The sequence below is a fragment of the Alexandromys fortis genome, unplaced genomic scaffold, assembly GCF_014885135.2.
Source record: "Alexandromys fortis isolate MF-2015 unplaced genomic scaffold, M_Fortis_MF-2015_v1.1 scaffold_27, whole genome shotgun sequence".
Taxonomy (NCBI): domain Eukaryota; kingdom Metazoa; phylum Chordata; class Mammalia; order Rodentia; family Cricetidae; genus Alexandromys; species Alexandromys fortis.
The window spans coordinates 4,207,796-4,225,932 of record NW_026067952.1 but is presented as its reverse complement, the minus strand read 5'-3'; the positions used below and the strand labels follow the sequence as shown (position 1 = coordinate 4,225,932).

At 50.6% G+C, this 18,137-nt stretch overlaps 1 protein-coding gene across 4 annotated transcripts in view; it reads left to right on the top strand.

Annotated features, from left to right (window-relative positions):
- Positions 1-13,625, top strand: part of Hnf4a (hepatocyte nuclear factor 4 alpha) — a 61,774-nt gene extending 48,149 nt beyond the window's left edge. For 2 of the 4 annotated variants that reach the window (XM_050150935.1, XM_050150931.1), the window contains exons 5-10: positions 422-577; positions 3,848-3,935; positions 4,874-5,029; positions 6,865-7,101; positions 9,657-9,839; positions 10,737-13,625. In XM_050150935.1, the coding sequence (XP_050006892.1) occupies positions 422-577; positions 3,848-3,935; positions 4,874-5,029; positions 6,865-7,101; positions 9,657-9,839; positions 10,737-10,879 (963 nt within the window). In that variant the 3' untranslated portion in view covers positions 10,880-13,625. The remainder of the gene's footprint in view (positions 1-421; positions 578-3,847; positions 3,936-4,873; positions 5,030-6,864; positions 7,102-9,656; positions 9,840-10,736) is intronic. The other 2 variants (XM_050150934.1, XM_050150933.1) reach the window with 2 other exon arrangements.
- The last annotated feature ends 4,512 nt before the right edge of the window (positions 13,626-18,137 follow it).

Below are 18,137 nucleotides of genomic sequence, written 5' to 3'. Positions count from 1 at the left end.
GGGTCTGTCTAGTTCATCACAGTGGCCATGTTCACAGGCCACACAAACTGCTCTCCTTGAGGGTTCAAGGGCAGTCCTACCAAAAAGCAGTAGCAATTGCCACAAGGTGGCAAATGGGCTCAGTCACCCTCTGGCACGACCTCAGACAAGTCACAGCCCCTCTCTGGGCCAAGGTGACTTCATATATGAGATAAAGATGATGCCCTTTTACACCCAAGGGAGGAGCTAGATGAGACGGGAGCAGGGCAGGGGGCAGGTGGCCGTCCAAATGGAGTGCTCCCTGCTTCTGAGTCCTCCCTGTCCCTCTGCTCAGAGCTGCTTACTGACCCGGCAGTCCAGGCAGAGCTGCCACCAGACAGGGGACTTCCTAGGGAAGTTCAGGGAAACCCCACTTTCCCCAGCATTCCCTTGTGTCCCACAGATCACGTCTCCCATCTCTGGGATCAATGGTGACATTCGGGCAAAGAAGATCGCCAATATTACAGACGTGTGCGAGTCCATGAAAGAACAGCTGCTGGTTCTGGTCGAGTGGGCCAAGTACATCCCAGCCTTCTGTGAGCTCCTTCTGGATGACCAGGTAAGGGCACATGTTCTGGGAGCAGAGGTGGACACTGGCCATCAGGGCCCAGCTGACCTACCCAAGACATAGCCTTGGGCTGATTTGATTTTACTCAATGAAACGCATATCGCTCACGTGCTCCCAGAACTGTTTAAATCAATCTACAAATATTGACTCAGTCTCCCTAAGGACTATGAAGCAGGAATGTTTCCCATCTTCCAGGTGAGGAAACCAGGGCACAAAGAGGTTAAGTAAATCACTCAAGGTAACACAGCCAATAACCTGCATCACTGGGATTAGAACCAGCCAGAAATGCTCCAAAGTCCAGACTCTTAACCACCGCATCATTCAGCATTCTTGGAGGTGTTGACAGGAACCTAAAACCAGGAATCAGGAAATTTGACTTAAGCTCTGGTTTTAAGACCAGTTCCCTGAGTGATTTGGGGCAAATTACTTTACTCCAAGTCCCAGAGTTCTTATCTACCAAGTGGAAGTTATCTCTGAAGAGGGTTGTCAGAACTGGGGCCATTCTTGTTTGAAAAGTCCAGGCTGGTGCAACAGCACCTCAGCTGAACCTCCCCTGCCCACCCTAGTGTTATGTCTCTTGCTTTCCCCCAAGATGGTTTGTCAGCATTTGGTATACCAAGGCCCCTTCTCTGGACTCCCGAAATGGGGTCAGGGAGGGAAAGTGCCGGGGTAGCAGGGCTGTGTGCGTCTTTGGATGGGTGAGTTTCTGAAATGTCTCGTCCAATGGCTCCCAATACACACACTCCTTGGCCTCCACAGACATATTCCCTGCCTGGGCAAGAAGACAGAATCAGTCGCCTTCCAAGAACTGAAATCCCCAGTTCTTTGCCCACAAGTTTGACATTGCAGCATCTTGTGTCTTGTTATTTGGGGATTGTTTTCGGTTTGAGACAAGGTCTCGCCATGTAGCCCAGGCTGGCCTGGAACTCACTCTGTGCATCAAGCTGTCCTCAAACGCACAGAGAGCCGCCTGCCTCTGTCTCCCAAGTGTTGGGATTAAAGACGTGCACCGCCATGCCTGGCTGCATACAGTCTTAATGCCTCAGAGAAGTTACACAGACCCACAGCTGTTTCTCTCTGCAGAAGCCAGAAACTGCGCTGCCTCTTTAAACACCTATAAGAAAGGCATGGGGCAGCTAGGTGGTGGTGGCACATGCATGCGTTTAATCCCAGCACTTGGGAGGCAGAGGCAGGCGGATCTCTGTGAGTAGCCTGGTCTACAGAGTGAGTTCCAGGATAGATTCCAAAGCTACACAGAGAAACCCTGTCTCAGAAAAAAAAAAAAGAAAAGAAAGAAAAAGTAAAGAAAGAAGGAAGGAAGGAAGGAAGGAAGGAAGGAAGGAAGGAAGGAAGGAAGGAAGCCATAGGGCACTCTAGGTCAACAACACTGGCCTGGCTGCTCCTTAGCCTCCTGCTGGGTCTGGACCCTAGAGACATCCCTCCTTTGGAGAACTGACTGACAGTCAGGGATCATGTCCAAGCTGTCTGTCCCTGACTTCTCCCACTCCTCCTCGTGCTTCAGCCCCTGTCCCTCTGCTGGAGAGCCTGAATTAATGTTTAATCCCCTCTGTTCCTTCCCAGGAACTTAGCAGGACAACAAGATACCCCCAAGCTGAGCAATTGTTAACCTCTATTTCCCACCCAAACCTCCCTGGCTGGGGCTCAGAGCATTCTCTGAGGGCAGTGATGGGTGGCCAGTAACACGGGCCAATCATTAATGCCCCCTTGCCTGCCCACACCCCACCTCAGCTGCCATGTCTGAGGGTTGGACCTGGGAACCTATGCATGGTACATAAGGAGACCATATTGCCTACCGTGGCTGAGGCTACCTGTGAGATTTGGGGACACGGCTCGGGCATTCATTCCCCTCTCCACTTGTTTCACTTGTTTCAGAACAGATCTGCGTGTCTGCTGTGTTCTGCGGACTCTCTAGGCTGAAGAGGCTTACTGTGCGTTCCCATGGCCGCGGCCTCTCTTGTCTCGCTGCTCTGAGCTCCTTTCCTTCTCCCTCCCTCTCTCCTGCTCCCTCTTTTCTTCCCCTCCACTTGCCTATGGCAGCACCATCCTCTTCTATCCCCTGGCCTACGTTACCAATCCCTTTTCTCTCACTCTCTCAGCCTGACGGTTCTGTGAGCTCAGAGACCGTGGTGTCCCCACACTGTCTAAACGAGTGTCTAGGAGGGATGGTGAGATGGTTCAACAGGCGAAGGCTCTTGCTGTCAAGGCTGATTCCCAGGACCCACAGGGTAAAAGGAGAGAATCGCTGTTCTCTGCGCTACACACACACACACACACACACACACACACACACACGCCAATACATTTTTTAAAAGAATGACACATTGTGGGCATCTAATATTTGAAAGAGCACAGAGCAGCACCTCCCCTCGCAGCATGGCTTGCTACCTGCAGCCTCTCACTGAGCACACAGATCCCCAGGGACATCAGCCTGCTGTCGTTCTCTGGTCTTCACACAAGCACTAAGAACAACAGCTCTAAAGCACAGATGACAGCCTGTGAAACACTCAGACTTGACCTTGAACTTCAGTCTTCACAGACTGCCACGAAAAGACAGGGCTTGATGATGCCCTGTACTTGGTGGGAGCACATTCTCAGAACAGACATTCGTCTGGAAGCTCACATAGATTCTCTGAGAATCCCAGAATCTTACAGCATCCGCAGTACAGGCGCCATGGAGATCTATAGCACCAGTGACTTCCCAAACTCAGTGCAGCTTTGGAACCAACAGGGAAGCTCCTGCATACTTCAGGTCCAGTTCCTACACACAGACCCAGAATCACTAGTAGTTCAGCCCAAGACTATGACTTTCCCTAAGGTGCCTTAACAGTTCCCTACAGCTGGTAGGACCTCGGGACCCACAGTTTTAAAACATCTGGGACAAGTTGACACTCTTGAGAGTCTGATCTGAGGCATGCACACCAGGTATGGCCTATGCCCTGATGAGACCGGGGCATGGCTCCTTGCCCAGAGATGGAAACACACCAGTTCAAGAGCAGAGTGAACTGAAGGTGCCCTGGTTTGGAGAGCACAGGCTCCACCTTCCTGGTCTCTGTAGAATACTGTCTATACACCTCGCTCCGTCAGTCATGGGAGGAAGGCAGAGGTTTTGTGGGGTGTGTTTCAGAGCTCAGGTAAGTAAAGGCAGAGGGGACACAGAGCCACCTTGCCAAGACCTCTGCCCTGACTATGAGCAGCCTTCCTGGCGTGCAGCTGTTAGACTTCACCCCGTCTCTCTTTCAGGTGGCCCTGCTCAGAGCGCATGCGGGCGAACACCTGCTGCTCGGAGCCACCAAGAGATCCATGGTGTTCAAGGACGTGCTGCTCCTAGGTGAGGGGGCTGCTGGTCCCAGACAGAGCTGGAGGGGTGGAGCCCAGCTAGGTACACCCAGGAAGGAAGAGTATCTCCACATACACGGACCACGCAGGCCGGTCAAAAACATCCCAAACTGGATACACTGTTGCAAGCTGGTAATCCCAGCTACTTAGGAAGCTGAGGCAGGAAGTTTACAAGGTCAAGACATGCCTGGGTGGGTTATGTGGAGGGCTCAAGTCAGCCTGAGAAGCATAACATGACCCTATCTTCAACAAAAATAAAATATAATTTAAAAAAAATCTAGCAACTATCAGTTGAGATCATTAGAAACAGCACTAGCGAGACCTTAAACTGGCTTGGTTGGGAACAGCACCTGTTGCCAAGATTTGCAATCTGAGTTTAAGCCTAGGGATCCAAGTGGTGGAAAGAGAAAGTCGACTCCTGAGATTGTGCACTGACCTCTGTGCATGCCCCATAGTACACAGACTGCTCCCCCAGAATAAATAAATAATAAATAAACCCTTTCAGTACAACAACCCCAAGATAGTTGCTAGATATTCCCATTTTTTGGATGAAGAAAACGGAGGCACAAACAAGTCAAATATGTTAACTAACTATAACCAGCCGTAAATGACAGAACCATTCAGATGGTGTGACCCAATTCCGGAGTCTATCCCTTGACCTTGACGCTTTAGTGCCTCCCAAGTGGACCTTGGCTTTCCTTCATCTTGAGTCATGCAGATAAAAGGAGTTTGGGGGAACACAAAAGGCCTCTGAAAAAAAACTAAGACTTCAGGCATTCACCTTCCTCCATTGGCCTCGGGTTTCCGATTTGTAAAATGGGCATGGTGACCCCAGTAACTCCCCAAGAGCACCAGGCACACAAATCACAGTCAAGAGTGACAGACGTCAACCAACGTGACAGTCCCATCTTCCCCCCTTCACCCATCCAGGCAATGACTACATTGTCCCTCGGCACTGCCCAGAGCTAGCAGAGATGAGCCGTGTGTCCATTCGCATCCTCGATGAGCTGGTCCTGCCCTTCCAGGAGCTGCAGATCGATGACAATGAGTATGCCTGCCTCAAGGCCATCATCTTCTTCGACCCAGGTACCATCCGCACCTCCTAGCCTTCGCATCCCCAGACCTGTCGTCACGTTCCTGATGGACTCACTTGCCTTATGACACTAGAAGTCATTCATCAACCCCATGAGGCAGACCAGAGTTCCCAGGGAGGAAGGGCTTTGCAGGGCACAGATTGCAAAGGCCTGCGTTTTACTTTTCCCATCTTCCTTCTTGTCCATCATCCCGAGCATCCTTTCTCCCACCCTTCATTACTGCTGCCCTCCTGTCTCTGTGGATCAGCGCTGCAGCTTTCAGCAATACGCATTACTCCTGTCCTGTCAGCGACAGGCAGCCTCTTCTGCCCTTCACTTGCTGGAATGAGGATACCGAATCCCCTCCCCCACCTTCCTTCAGTCTCTCTCTGTCCTCTCCCTGGTGACTGTGCTGACTCTTATCCCTGAGTTTGCACAGCACGTCTGTAGTCAAATCTTTGCACAAAGCCTGCTTTTGTTTCTCATTATCTGAGACTTCCTGTCTTCCCTTACCTGCTGGAGCGCAGGACCTGACCGCTGGGCGCTCAGCGCTGTCCTTGGTGCTGGTCCCTGATTTCACAGAGATGTCCTCTAGCAATTAAAAGCAACCAAGAGGAAAATGACTGCCATTTATCGAGGCCGCCCAGGTGCGCAGTTTTAAACATTTCATGCAGAGTACATATAGCATGATTCCCGTGAGTTAGGAACCATCTTCACCCCAGATCCAAACAGGGAGAAAGTGTAGAGAAGCTGATTGATTTAGCAAGGTCACACAACTAGGAACCTGAAGAACACGAATTTGTACTTTGGGCTGTTAACTTAGACATGTCTCTCCAACTCACGGTCTTGCTTTCTGCTTGCAATTCCCATTTCCCAGAGGGCAAGGGTCTAGTTCCAGTCCTGTGGTGCAAAACTCCGGGCTGAGCGGGTGGTCATTCCTCAGTGACAGATGCGATATTCCTGGCCCCAAGGCAGAGTCAGCAGCTTGGTTGAGGGCAGGGAGACCTACTCCAGGCTGGGATAGAACAGGTATTCCATAAAAGATAATTGACTGAATAAAAGAAAGTGCAAAGTGTGGGCGGGGTCTCTTTCTGCTAGAGGAACTGAAGCCTCATCGGGGTCCCCAGGTGACAGACAGACAGCAGCAGGCAGGGGAGGGGAGGGGAAACTGTCTTGATGTGGCCAATGCAGGGTCTGGATGGTGGAATCTCATCTGTTGGCCAGAAACCCCAAGTTCACATCATGATTCTTCCGGCAAATAGTTGCATGAACTGGCCAAGTCTACCTTATTTCCCCTTGCCTGAGACAAAGAGAGACTAGGGCTCTCAATAGAAGAGCATTAGCCTAGTGTGTACAAGACTCTCAGTTTGATCCGTAGCACAGTGTAAGAAAACTATAAAGAGAAGTGAGGCTGTAACATGAAGGACCAGGCTTTGTATCTTTTTAAGCCTGGATCTTAAACCACTATTTGTTCTAGAGGAAGCTAGCTGTTGAGGACCCCAAATTCTTGTCCCAGCACTAACTTGTCCCAGATTAAGACTCCCTGGTTCATGGGGCTGGAAAGAAGGCTCAGCAATTAAGAGGACTGGCTGCTCTTCCAGAGGTTCAAATCCCAGCACCCATATGACAACTCACAACTGTCTGTAACTCCAGTTCCAGGGGATCTGACATCCTCACACAGATACACACATAGGCAAAACACCAATGCACATAAAATAAAACAGATAATTCATTAATAATAAATTAATTAATAAAAAAGACTCCCTGTGTTCCAGGGTCAGTAAGTCGCCCAGTTGGAGCCTACAGGTTAGGGGATTTGATGCTCCTTGACCACCTCTCCCATTGCAGATGCCAAGGGACTGAGTGACCCAGGCAAGATCAAGCGGCTGCGGTCGCAGGTGCAGGTGAGCCTGGAGGACTACATCAACGACCGTCAGTACGACTCTCGGGGCCGCTTCGGTGAGCTGCTGCTGCTGCTGCCAACCCTGCAGAGCATCACCTGGCAGATGATCGAACAGATCCAGTTCATCAAGCTCTTTGGCATGGCCAAGATCGACAACCTGCTGCAGGAGATGCTGCTCGGAGGTCCGGAGCACAGGGCAGGGCGGGGGTGTCCTCTCTTTGTTGATCTGTAGTGCTGGCTCTTGGGAGACAGGCTTCTCGTGGACCTGAGCTGGCCTCTAGACTCCAGTGCTTCCTCAGTGGGAGCCTTGTGTGTAGGACTCGGTTTGTCATCAGGAAAAATGTGGAGATAAGGACAGAGGTCCATTTGTTCAGACACTGAGGGTCGAGCATGAGTCAGTCAATCACTCTTGAAAGGAGGGGAGAATGTCATGGGCATTAGCCAAATGAATAGCAGAACAATTAAAAATTGGTTATGTGAAGACCTTTAGGTGAGTCGACCAAGAGCTGCCTCCCTGAAGTAGTATCTAAGACTGGTAGATAAAAATAAGTAGATTGTAATATCTTGAAAGGTATTGCAAGCAGAAGTCATTTGTTCCAAGCTCTGAGCTGAGATTTGTGTAAGAGATGGAGGAGATGAAGGTGGAAATTAATTAGAAATCAAGTCATAAACAGGGCTTGATGGGCCATGGCCAAAAATGTCACTTTTAGGCCAGGCAGTGGTGGTCCACATATTCCTTTAATTGCAGCTCTTGGAAGGCAGAGAGAGGCAGTTGGAGCTCTGAATTCTGAGCTGAAGGCCAGCCTGGTCTACAAAGTTCCAGGAGAGCCAGGGATGCATAGAGAAACCTTGTCTTGAAAAGAAAAATGAGCTTTATATAGGAGCAAACTGTGTAATTCCAGCAACAGAGAAGCTGAGGCAGGAGGACCGTGGATTTGTGAGGCAGCCTGGGAAATATAGTGAGACTTTGGAAGGAAAGAATGAGAGAAAAGAAGGAAGGAAGAAAAGGAAGGAAGGAGAAAAGAGGGAGGAAGGAAGGAAGGAAGAAGAAAGAAAGGGAGGGAGGGAAGATAGGAAGAAAAATGGGGAGGGGAATTGTGTTTTATTCTCTCTGCAACTCTTGTCAAGAGACTGAAAATTCAGCTAAATTTTAAACAAGCCAGTCTGATTTAGGGGTCAATAGTGAATTACAGGGGGCACTGGAAGCGCCCAGGAATGTAACTCTCTTCTGCCATCTGAGACAATGGTGACTTAAAATGTGGAGGTAGAGCAGGCAGAGGAGAGGCTCTCTGGATGCCACAGATGCTGAAGCAGGGAGTGACGGAAGAGAAAAAGTAAAGGGTCAAGTTCTGCTTTGAGTGGCGGAAACAATCGTGGAATAATTTACTGGCAATGAAGATGGGGGGACGACTTGAATCTGGGTCTTGGGTGATGAGCAGATGACCCAGAAGATCCATCTGGACTTGACACGGGAGGTGTATTGGATATTCAAACAGGACAAACCTCGACTGTGAGTCGATGGCTCAGGAATAGAGGAAAGGCAGCCTCGGGTCTTCTAGCATCAGAAGTCAGAAGATGTGTCACGGAAGGCTTTAGAGAAGACCCGTCAGGGGCAATGGGAGAAAGGCAGGAAAATTACAGAGTCCCAAAAAAGGTGCTTTCAGGACAGGGCTACAGTGGGGTTAAATGAGGGGGAGGAGAGGGGAAGCTTGCAGGGTCTCGGTCCTTTGCTGTGAGCAGCATCAGAGGGTTTGGGGGATGGAAACCAGGTGTGGAGAGCATCACAGAGTAGGCAACAGGTAAAGGGGAGAGTGATGAAGCAGAGACAGGGCAGACAAGCCTTGGATGGTGCTCCCCACGCAGCAGAGCTGAGCCAGAGCTGAGGTGACCACGATCGCCCCTTAGGGGAAAATGAGGCATCAGGTCTAGCCCCTCAACACATAGGTCTGCGGTGGGTGACAGAGTCAGCAGGAGAAGTAAAACCGGAGGCTGGAGAAATGATGCAGGGTGCAGCCACCTCCAGACGGAAGCCAAGGCTCTGTGCCCCCCGCACTGTTGCTATTTGGAGAGGCGTGGTTCTTCTGAGCGGAGATGTCCTGCATGTTGTTTAGCTGCACGTCTGGCCTCTGTCCATGAGATATGAGTAGAATCTCTCCAGGAATCACAATAAAAAATATCTCCAGAAACTGCCTTCCAGAAGAGGACAAAATCACCCCACCTGAGGACCACTGTCAGGCAGGAACTCACCGCATTCTCGGCGACCCTGTGAGCTGGCGGCTGTGGTGGCTCAGGTGCCACCGCCGCCAGCATCAGGAGTTGTGGTCTGTTCGCCAGACACATTTGGGTGAGATAATACCTCTGGATACTGTTATCCCATCTGTAGTATGGATGATAATGGTGTTCATTCGCTAGAATTAACGGGAGGATGAAATTGTGTAAAGAATTGAAAGTGCCATAAGCTCAGGACAAGATAGGTGCCCACTGACCATTTTACCATGAAACCAAAGAACTCACTCATTGTATTTAAACTCAGAAGTGCTGGTTTCTTTCAAGCCACGAAGCCCACAGACACGCCTGGTGATTTTCACATTACACTAACCCAGGAATAGCGCCCAAGAGGTACTGTTAGTCTTGATGAGTAGGCTGACCGCCACACTGGGGAAATGGTGCCACAAGGCTGTGGTCCTTTTCCAAGACTTCCGGTCCTGACTGATGATGCCCTTGTTTCTGTCTACAGGGTCTGCCAGTGATGCACCCCACGCCCACCACCCCCTGCACCCTCACCTGATGCAGGAACACATGGGCACCAACGTCATAGTTGCCAACACGATGCCCTCTCACCTCAGCAATGGACAGATGTGTGAGTGGCCCCGACCCAGGGGGCAGGCAGGTGGGCAGCCTGGGGTCTACCCTGCAAGGGGTAAGGAGGAGGAGGGGACCTAAGAAAGGAGGCAGGGGGGGAGATTGCGTCTAGAAGGTGGAACCAAGAACACAGTTCTCTGTGTTCCAGAGCAAGGAACGGGGTTGGGGATAAGGGTGTTGTTGGTTAAAGCTCTTTATTCAGGGAGGCTATGCATTCAGCAAAGTGACGGACAATGTCTACCGAACGAGGCAAGCCACTAGGTGAGGGGACCATTGAGCGTGTTTGTTGGCTGAGGTTTCCATTAGATGGAATTGTCCACCGGGTGAAAGTGTTCGTTGAAATAGGGCTGGCCTGATGAATGACGCCGTCCTCTGGGCAGCTGAAAGAGACTGGCAATTCAGTAGGACTGCCCACTAGGCTACGGCCATCATCTGAGGGGGAATCGTCAGTGACTAATCGTCAATGGGATGAGGTGGCCACTGGGATGAAAGGGATTTCATTGAGTTTGGTCTTGGGAAAGTTGTCTTCAAAATGAAAGTAGCCACGCAGGTGAAAGTCACTCACCCAAACTGCGATGGGAACGAAGCCTTTTCGTTTGTGTTACTCTTCTCCCAAAGACTGAAGACACGCCAGTTTCAAACCAGTTAGCCCAGGGCCTCCGTTTCTGCTCTTTCTTCTGAGAATATTTTTTATCACACTTCGTATTGCCTTTGGGAACAGTCACACCTGGGCCCTGGCCTGGAAAAAGCAGCCTGAGTCTCCATATCAAACGGTGGACAGATGGCTGGGAGGACTTCATAGAACGTAGAAGTTTGAGCTGTAACAACCTTAGGGATTGGATCCGTCATCTTATTTTATATAATGTCTCAGCAGGTGGGAGGGCTTTCCCAGGCTCTTTGGTTATTCCCACAAAGGCTGGAATCCTGAGCGACTTCAATTTCTTTCTCCCTTCAGCCACTCCTGAGACTCCGCAGCCCTCACCACCAAGTGGCTCAGGATCTGAACCCTACAAGCTTCTGCCTGGAGCCATTGCCACCATTGTCAAGCCTCCCTCTGCCATCCCCCAGCCAACTATCACCAAGCAAGAAGTCATCTAGCAAGCCGCTGGGGGTCAGGGGTTCTGCTGGCTCACACCCTCAGAGAGCACCTGGGTGTAACTTAGTCACAGCAAGGAAGATGTGACAAAAGGGGCCGCTCCCAGAGCAACCATGGAAAGGGTGCAGAGCCCAAAACCATGGGCTGAATTCCACATGCATTGCCACCCCTGACCCCACACCCCGGAGGGCAGGGCTTCGCCTTGAGGAGCCCCCAGCTGGGAAGTTTTCTGCTGCCTGGACCACTCTTCCCAAGTTGAAGCCACTGTCTTCATCTTCATCCATATCTTCCCTCAGCTTCTTCTCCCCGAAGGATGACTGTCTGCAGATGTTGCAGGACCTTGTTGAATGAAACACAGCTCCCTTTCCCTCCCGCTGCTGGGGCCTCTTCCTTCCTGGTGCTGGTCAGGGGTCTGGATGCAAAGCTCCTGAGGCTGAGTCAGTTGCAGTGTGGTACTCCTCTCTCTTCCGCTGTGCCAACCTCAGGCGACCCCCTTTCCCATCCTCCACTGTTACCTTCTTCTCCAAAGCCACCTCTCGGGAGGCTGAGGAAGATGTGGCCACCATTTCCCCATTCATTCTGAGAACCTTTTGTAAGCACTGACCCGGGTGAGGCAGAGGGTAGGAGTCACCACCTCTCTCCCCACCTCTGCCAACACCAGCACGATTCTTCCCTCCCGTACTAGGCTATACCTTTGGAGCCATGAGCCCTATGGCTTCCTATAGCAGAGAGTCATCCAAGGGGAGACAATTGCAACAGAATGTAGAGAGAGGTTGGGAGCCATGGGGAAAGCGTCTAGAGAGAGGCAAGCTCTGCCTCTGTCCTTTGGGAGGAAAGAGTGGGCTTCTGGCTAGCACAGCAGGTGACAGACCAGTTTCCAGGAGCCTGAAGGAAGGCTCAGAGGTAAGAAACATAGTGTGGGAGGGAGACAATGAAGAAATCCGTTTCCATAGCCTTGAGATGGGACACACACTGGGGACTACGGAACCTTGAATGCTAGGCTGAAGTCGGAAGTAGCTGCGGTGTGGTGCTGTCAGAAGCTGAACACATCCTGCAGAGGGAGGGCTACGGAGATGGAGCAAGGAGGCCAGACTAGAGCCTGGGGCTGGGAAAAAGCAATGGGTCAGGGCCGTCCCCAGGGCCTGTCAAGCTCTCTCATACTCCCAGATGGTGCCATAGGCATTGACGTCCGCTATCTCATAGAATCTTCAGAAGATGAAAGTGCAGGATCTTAACTGTCTCATAGGAAGCTCTTGTCTCCCCTGTGATGGAACTCGGAGATTTCACCATCCTTTACCGGTATCAACGCCAGAGGCTTGCTCTTTCCAGAACGTGTCAGCTAGAGGGTGTTCTAAAGTCCCACTGGAAGTCCAGAATCCTGTTTGCTGAGAAGTAGTCGAGCGGATTCATGACTCCTGTCCTTTACTCTCCCCAAGTGTGGGTGAGGAGCAGCAAGGGTATGGCTCCTGCAAGAGGGATGGGTCTAGTCTGGGAGTCCAGGGCTGAGATAGTCTGGGTGAGGGGCAGGAGAGGGATAAGAAAGCCTGGGCCAGGCTTGCTTGAGGAGCTGCATGCAAGCTGCATTCTGGAACTGCTAATCCCCAGCAGTCAGCACTTAGCCCCTGCCTGACTCTGGATGGCTGTGAGGAGCCCCTACAAAGTGCCACTGACCAATGTTTCCAAGGTTGGAGGTGTGATAGGCAGGAGGAAAGAGCCATGAGATTGACTACCACGTTCCATCAGGGCTGGCGCTTCTGAGCGGGTGGAGCTAGCACCCCAGTGTCCAGAAATCCCAGCTTCAATGATAGGGTCCTCCATAAAACGGAGGGGTACTGGGGCCACCTGCTTAAAGAAAAAAACACCACAGTCTGGGATGGTTAGGATGGGTTGTCCTTAATCCCTTAAGGCCACATCTTGGGTCTCAGGACAGACTTACCCATGCTCAGAGCCCTCAAAGCTCCCTTGGCCATCCTCACTCCAGTGTCCCCAGAGGCTCCAGGCAGATCGCTTAGACTGCTCTGATGGACAGCCGGCCTCCTCCTGGACATTGCCTCCCACTCTTTGCCTCTCCATCCCTAGTAATGTTCATGAGAGGGGTAGGAAATGTTGGCCTTCAGGGGTAGCAGTCTTCTGGTGTAGGGGTCAGCCGTTGCCCCCCCCCCCCCCGTCCATCCTTTCTGAAGGAGAAATCCATTCCACACTAATAGCTATTACAATATGGGAAACATGAAATAAAGAAAAGTTTACCCTTCTGATTATAAGCTGAGGACACTATGTTGGAGTTTTTTCTTCTGAGTTTTGGTCCTGCTATAATACAATGGACTAAGTACAAGCTAGTGGTAGAGAAGGGTGGGTGCTAAGCTCTTCCCCCAGACCACCCTCCTTTGTTCAGGGAACTCTCAGAAGCTTCCAGCATTCAGGAGGCTTTCCTGAAGTAGACACAACAGAAGGGAGGATTGGACACAGATGTCCTTGCTTTCTTGTGACAACCATGCCATTCGCCTTGGCCATTCTCTATGGCCTACCCTGGTAATAGGAATCGTGAACTTCATACCCAGCATTCATAAAATAGCCCCCCCATCAGACTAGTTTGCACATGCAAACATCACTGGGGTCCCATATTGATCCCCAAATCCCACCATTACTGCCCAAAGGGTCAAAAAACCCCAAAATCTCAAAATAGGTTCTTACTCTTGTGTTTTAGCATAAGTTTATCCAAAAATAATAAATGGCACATATGTTTTCTAAGCCCTTGTATTGGTGTCTTTTTCCCCTTGGTGTCAGAATAAGAGTCTGGGACATTCACACTGGATAAGATTGCCTCCTTTTCAGTCTTGCTACCTAGAGCTTAAACTTTATGGATAATCTCCCATCATATAGATGGCAAAACTGAGGCTCAGGGAGGTGATTTTCTTTGAAAAGCAGAAGGAGAAATCCCATCCCACCCCACCCCATCCGTGTGTGTGTGTGTGCGTGCTTGTGTGTGTGTGTATGTGAACATTCACGTGTGTGCTTTTGCATTTGCATATGGAAGACTGCACGTGTATATGTGTATATGTGCTGATGCCCAGGGGAGGGCAGAGAGTGATTTCCTGTGGTTTTTTGTGTGTTGTTTCAAGGGCATCATCCATCTTGTTTCTGGAGACAAGGTCTCTCACTGGCATGGAGTCCACTGATTAGGCCAGGCTGGTGGCCAGCAAACCCTGGCAAAGGATCTGCTTGTCTTCATCACTGGGATTGAAAGCTTTTGCCAGGGCCCAGGGAGATGGCTCATGCTTGAAGAGCACCAACTGCTCTCCCAGAGGACCAGGGTTCAATTCCTGGCACCCACACGATGGTTCACAACCGTCTATAGCTCCAGTTCCAGGAAATCCAACTCCCCCTTCTGGCCTCCAAAGGCACCAAACACAAATGTGGTACACAGGCACATATGCAGGGAAACACTCGTGCACATTAAATAATTTTAAAGTATGTGACTCCACACCTAAGCCTTGATACATGGGTTCTGGGGATTGAACTCAATTCCTCATGCTTACAAGACAAGCGCTTTACCAATGGATCTACTTTCCCAGCCCCAGCCCTGGCTCCTTGACTCAGGGTAGCAGGTGTATGAGGAGAGCAAAAGTGGGTCTTCCCTCCTAAACAAGGAAGGGATGAGAGAGAGGACGTGCAAAGATTTGGAAGAATAGTCAGAGGCTCCAACATGGAGCCCTTCTGGGGGCCACCTCAACCTTTGAGACACATGGCCACCAGGATGTCATAAGAGCAAGAATAACCAAGTGGTATGTATGTGTGTGACCATCTGCAGCCAGGCCGCTAGTCATCTTGGTCCTTTCCCCTTAGTTAGATGGCCTGATGTCCAGCCCCTACGATCACATCCCCGCATTCGTGAGGGCTGAGCTAGAGCCAGCATGTGGAAGCTGGGTATCCACTTCTCTTCCCAACTCTTTTCCTGATATTGTCAGTGATCTAAAACTGGCCACAGTGGGTCATCTCACCATCACAACTGACCAATGGGACAGCAGGGCTCTTCTCATGGAAAACCCATGTATCCAGCACCCCAGGGCATCCAGGGATGGGGGACCTTCCGATGCCCAGCTACAGTGGCGTTTGTATCCCTTTGCAGTCAGTGCCGTGCAGGGCAGATTGCAGGGCAGACCGCTCCACTTCCACAAACCCCAGCTGTAAACCAGGGGCACTGACTGCAGGGAGGTTACCCTCACACCGTTTCTCCTCACACCGTTTCTGGGGAGAGACTAGCCATTCACTTTCTATCTTCAGGGGCACCCACTAACTGCCCTTCTTGGGTCCTGGGGCCACTTCCAGCTTCCTGTCCCTCCCTTTAGCCCTGAACACCAGGAAATGTTTGGATGATGTTGCAATAAGCTCTGTTTCCACTCCTGCCAACATGGCTGTGGGGGTGGGGACCGGAGGAGAACATTTCGGCCCTAAACTGTGCTTAATAAATCCATATCAAAACCATAAACCTCAGACTGCCATAAATTCCCCGACCTTGGTTCCTCCACCTCACCTGCCCTTTGCCCTCCAGGCTCAGTGTAGGCAGCCAGAGCCTCGAATTTGGTTCCCATTTCTGTTGCTAAACAATATCCGGAAGGTGGCAAACAGTAGTACCCTCATTCTGAGACAGTAAAACCCAAACTGAGAAAAGTGAAGAAACTACGGGCTCACTGAGACCTGGGCCTTCTATGGGGCTCTTCCTGCCAGCCCTTCCTTAAAGGTTCTTTTCCAACACACGAACCAGAAGCTTCTTACCCTAGCATCCCCAGCAGGGCCTCAGTGCTCACAGTAGGGCCAGAAACACAAAGAGCACTGAGTGACAGGCAGCCTGAGGAGCCAAAGAAAGTCTCAGGTAGCACGAATGACCTATCATCCCAAATTGACGAGACTGCCACCTTCCTCCGTTGTCAAGCCCAGATCACCTTTGATTGACATTTCTCCTGTCTGTGTATCTGTCCAAGCTGAGGTCCAAGGGACCAAGGTCCCAGAATCCCTTACAGCTGTTTGATGGTGGAGTAGGGTCATGATGTCAAGTCAATGTTCCTGGAATGCTTCCTCTTTGCGCCTGCCTTGCCGGACATAATGAAATTCCACCACTCTCTGGGCAGCTACTGTTCTGTCATATAAGTGAAGGAGAAGAAAGGGACTTGCCAAAGGCTCTTAACTGGTGTGACAGCTGATCAGGTGGGTGCCCATTGTCTGACTCCAGAGGCCACCATGAGGACACTGGGGAGCCACTGATGACTCAGTCCTTGTGCAGTGGGCACAGTGGGAAGAACCCTGGAAAGTGACAAAGGCCAACGGGCAAAGACCCAGGATGAGGCGTTCTGGGATTACAGAGAAGTAGTGCCACGAGGCGCCTCCCTCCCAGAGCTCATCTTGCTCACGTGTAGAGGAAAAGCAACACGTAGCTCACTCACCGTTGAGGGCCAAGGAGGGGCAGCGAGCTGGGAAGGAGGGAGAGACTGCTGGTGCCGGGGAAAGGGAGTGGCATGTGTGTAGATGGAAAGCTTCTCAGAGGCTAACGCGGGGCAGACGAAAAGTCCACTTGAGGTGGAGTTGAAGCCCGAGAAGCCAATGACGGCCTACCAACAGGAGGAGGTCCGCATTCCCCATCTGCGTCTCAGCCGCAGCACAGGCCACGTGGACCTCTCCATCCTTGAACCTTTTCTTCAGTTCATAACATTCTCTTTAGACTCAAAATAGCCACTGACACAAACAGGAAGTGCCTCCAAAACTAAGGTGGACAGGAAGCTAACTTTACGCCGTAGACAGAAATAACTGGGCAAAGTTCTACTTTCATTTCTTTCCTTTCTGTGTGCTTGTTTGTTTTAATTTTTTTTAGTTTTTGAGACTCTGTCCCCTGAGTAAAGACTGAGAGTCTGAGCTGGTCTCATTCTTTATGGCAGGAGGATGACTTAAGTCTGTGAGTTTTCAGCAAGCCTGGGCACCATGGTAAGACCCGCTCTCAAAAATAAAGGGGGATGGGTGACTGGCAAGCGTCACAAAGATGTCAAAGGCATCTTCTCATTCAGTGGGAAGCTTTTCCTTGGAGTTTTCAGAAGGAAAGACCAGATGTCCGGTGGTGGCACGCGCCCTTAATCCCAGCTCTCAGAAGGCAGAGGCAGGGAGATCTCTGTGAGTTTGAGGCCACCCTGCTCTACAGAGTGAATTTCAGGATAGCCAGAACTACACAGAGAAACCCTATCTTGGAGAAAAAAAGAAAAGAAAAACAAACAAAGAAAGACCAGAAAAGGGGCAGACGTTGGGGACCATGTCACCTGATGCCATTCCCATGACTCTGTTAAATCTCCCAGCATCCCTCATCTTACATCTAGAAGCATACTTGTTTGTCTGCTCACAGGGGTGGGGACTCAGATGATGGACAGAGGAGTCCTGGAGGACAGTGGCCAGTGTATGTGTTTGGAAGGTCACTGTGGGGCTGGAGAGGTGGCTCAGTGGTTAAGAGCACTGCTTGTTCTTCCAGAGGACCCGGGTTCAATCCCTAGCACCCACATGGCAGCTCACAACTGTCTGTAACACCAGTTCCAGGGAACCCAACACCCATGGCAAAACCACCAAAGCATATAAAATAAGATACATTTTAAAAATACCGATTTCAAAAGCTAGATGATGCTGTAACATTTTAAGTGTGGCGTTAAAACTGACATGTAACGGTGAACTCGCTCCATTAACGGAAACTGTAAAGAAAAAGCATTACCTGCCTATACAATACTAGTCTTCTAAACCTTAACATTTGAGGGGAAAGCCACAATGGGCCGGGTGACGCGGAGAGTGTGCTAGCTACCGTGGTGGAAAGACTGGGGTACTCTGCCATGTGTCTGCACTGCAGTAACTTCAGAAGAGGGGCAAACAGCCTAAAGGTTCGTTGGACAGGTACTCAGAGGTTGCCCAGGATGTGCTGGGCGCTTTGTGGGCTCTTAGAGGTAGGGCCAGACCGGCTGGGCTTTCTGGAGCCTCGGAGACGTCTTTTTATAAATAAATGGAGTTTATTTTCAGTGAGAACTCCAGGTTCTTAGAAGTTTTAAATAAGCAGTGATTCAACCTGCTTCATCTTTTCTTGTCTTTATTTCCTTCGTCCTTCTTTCTGTTTTAATTTATTATTTTATTTTTGAAGGATCTCACTGTGTGTCCTAGAACTGGCTGTGTAGGCTAGGCTAGTCTTGAACTCACAGAGATCTGCCTGCACCTGCCATCTGAGTGCTTGGATTAAAGGTGCCA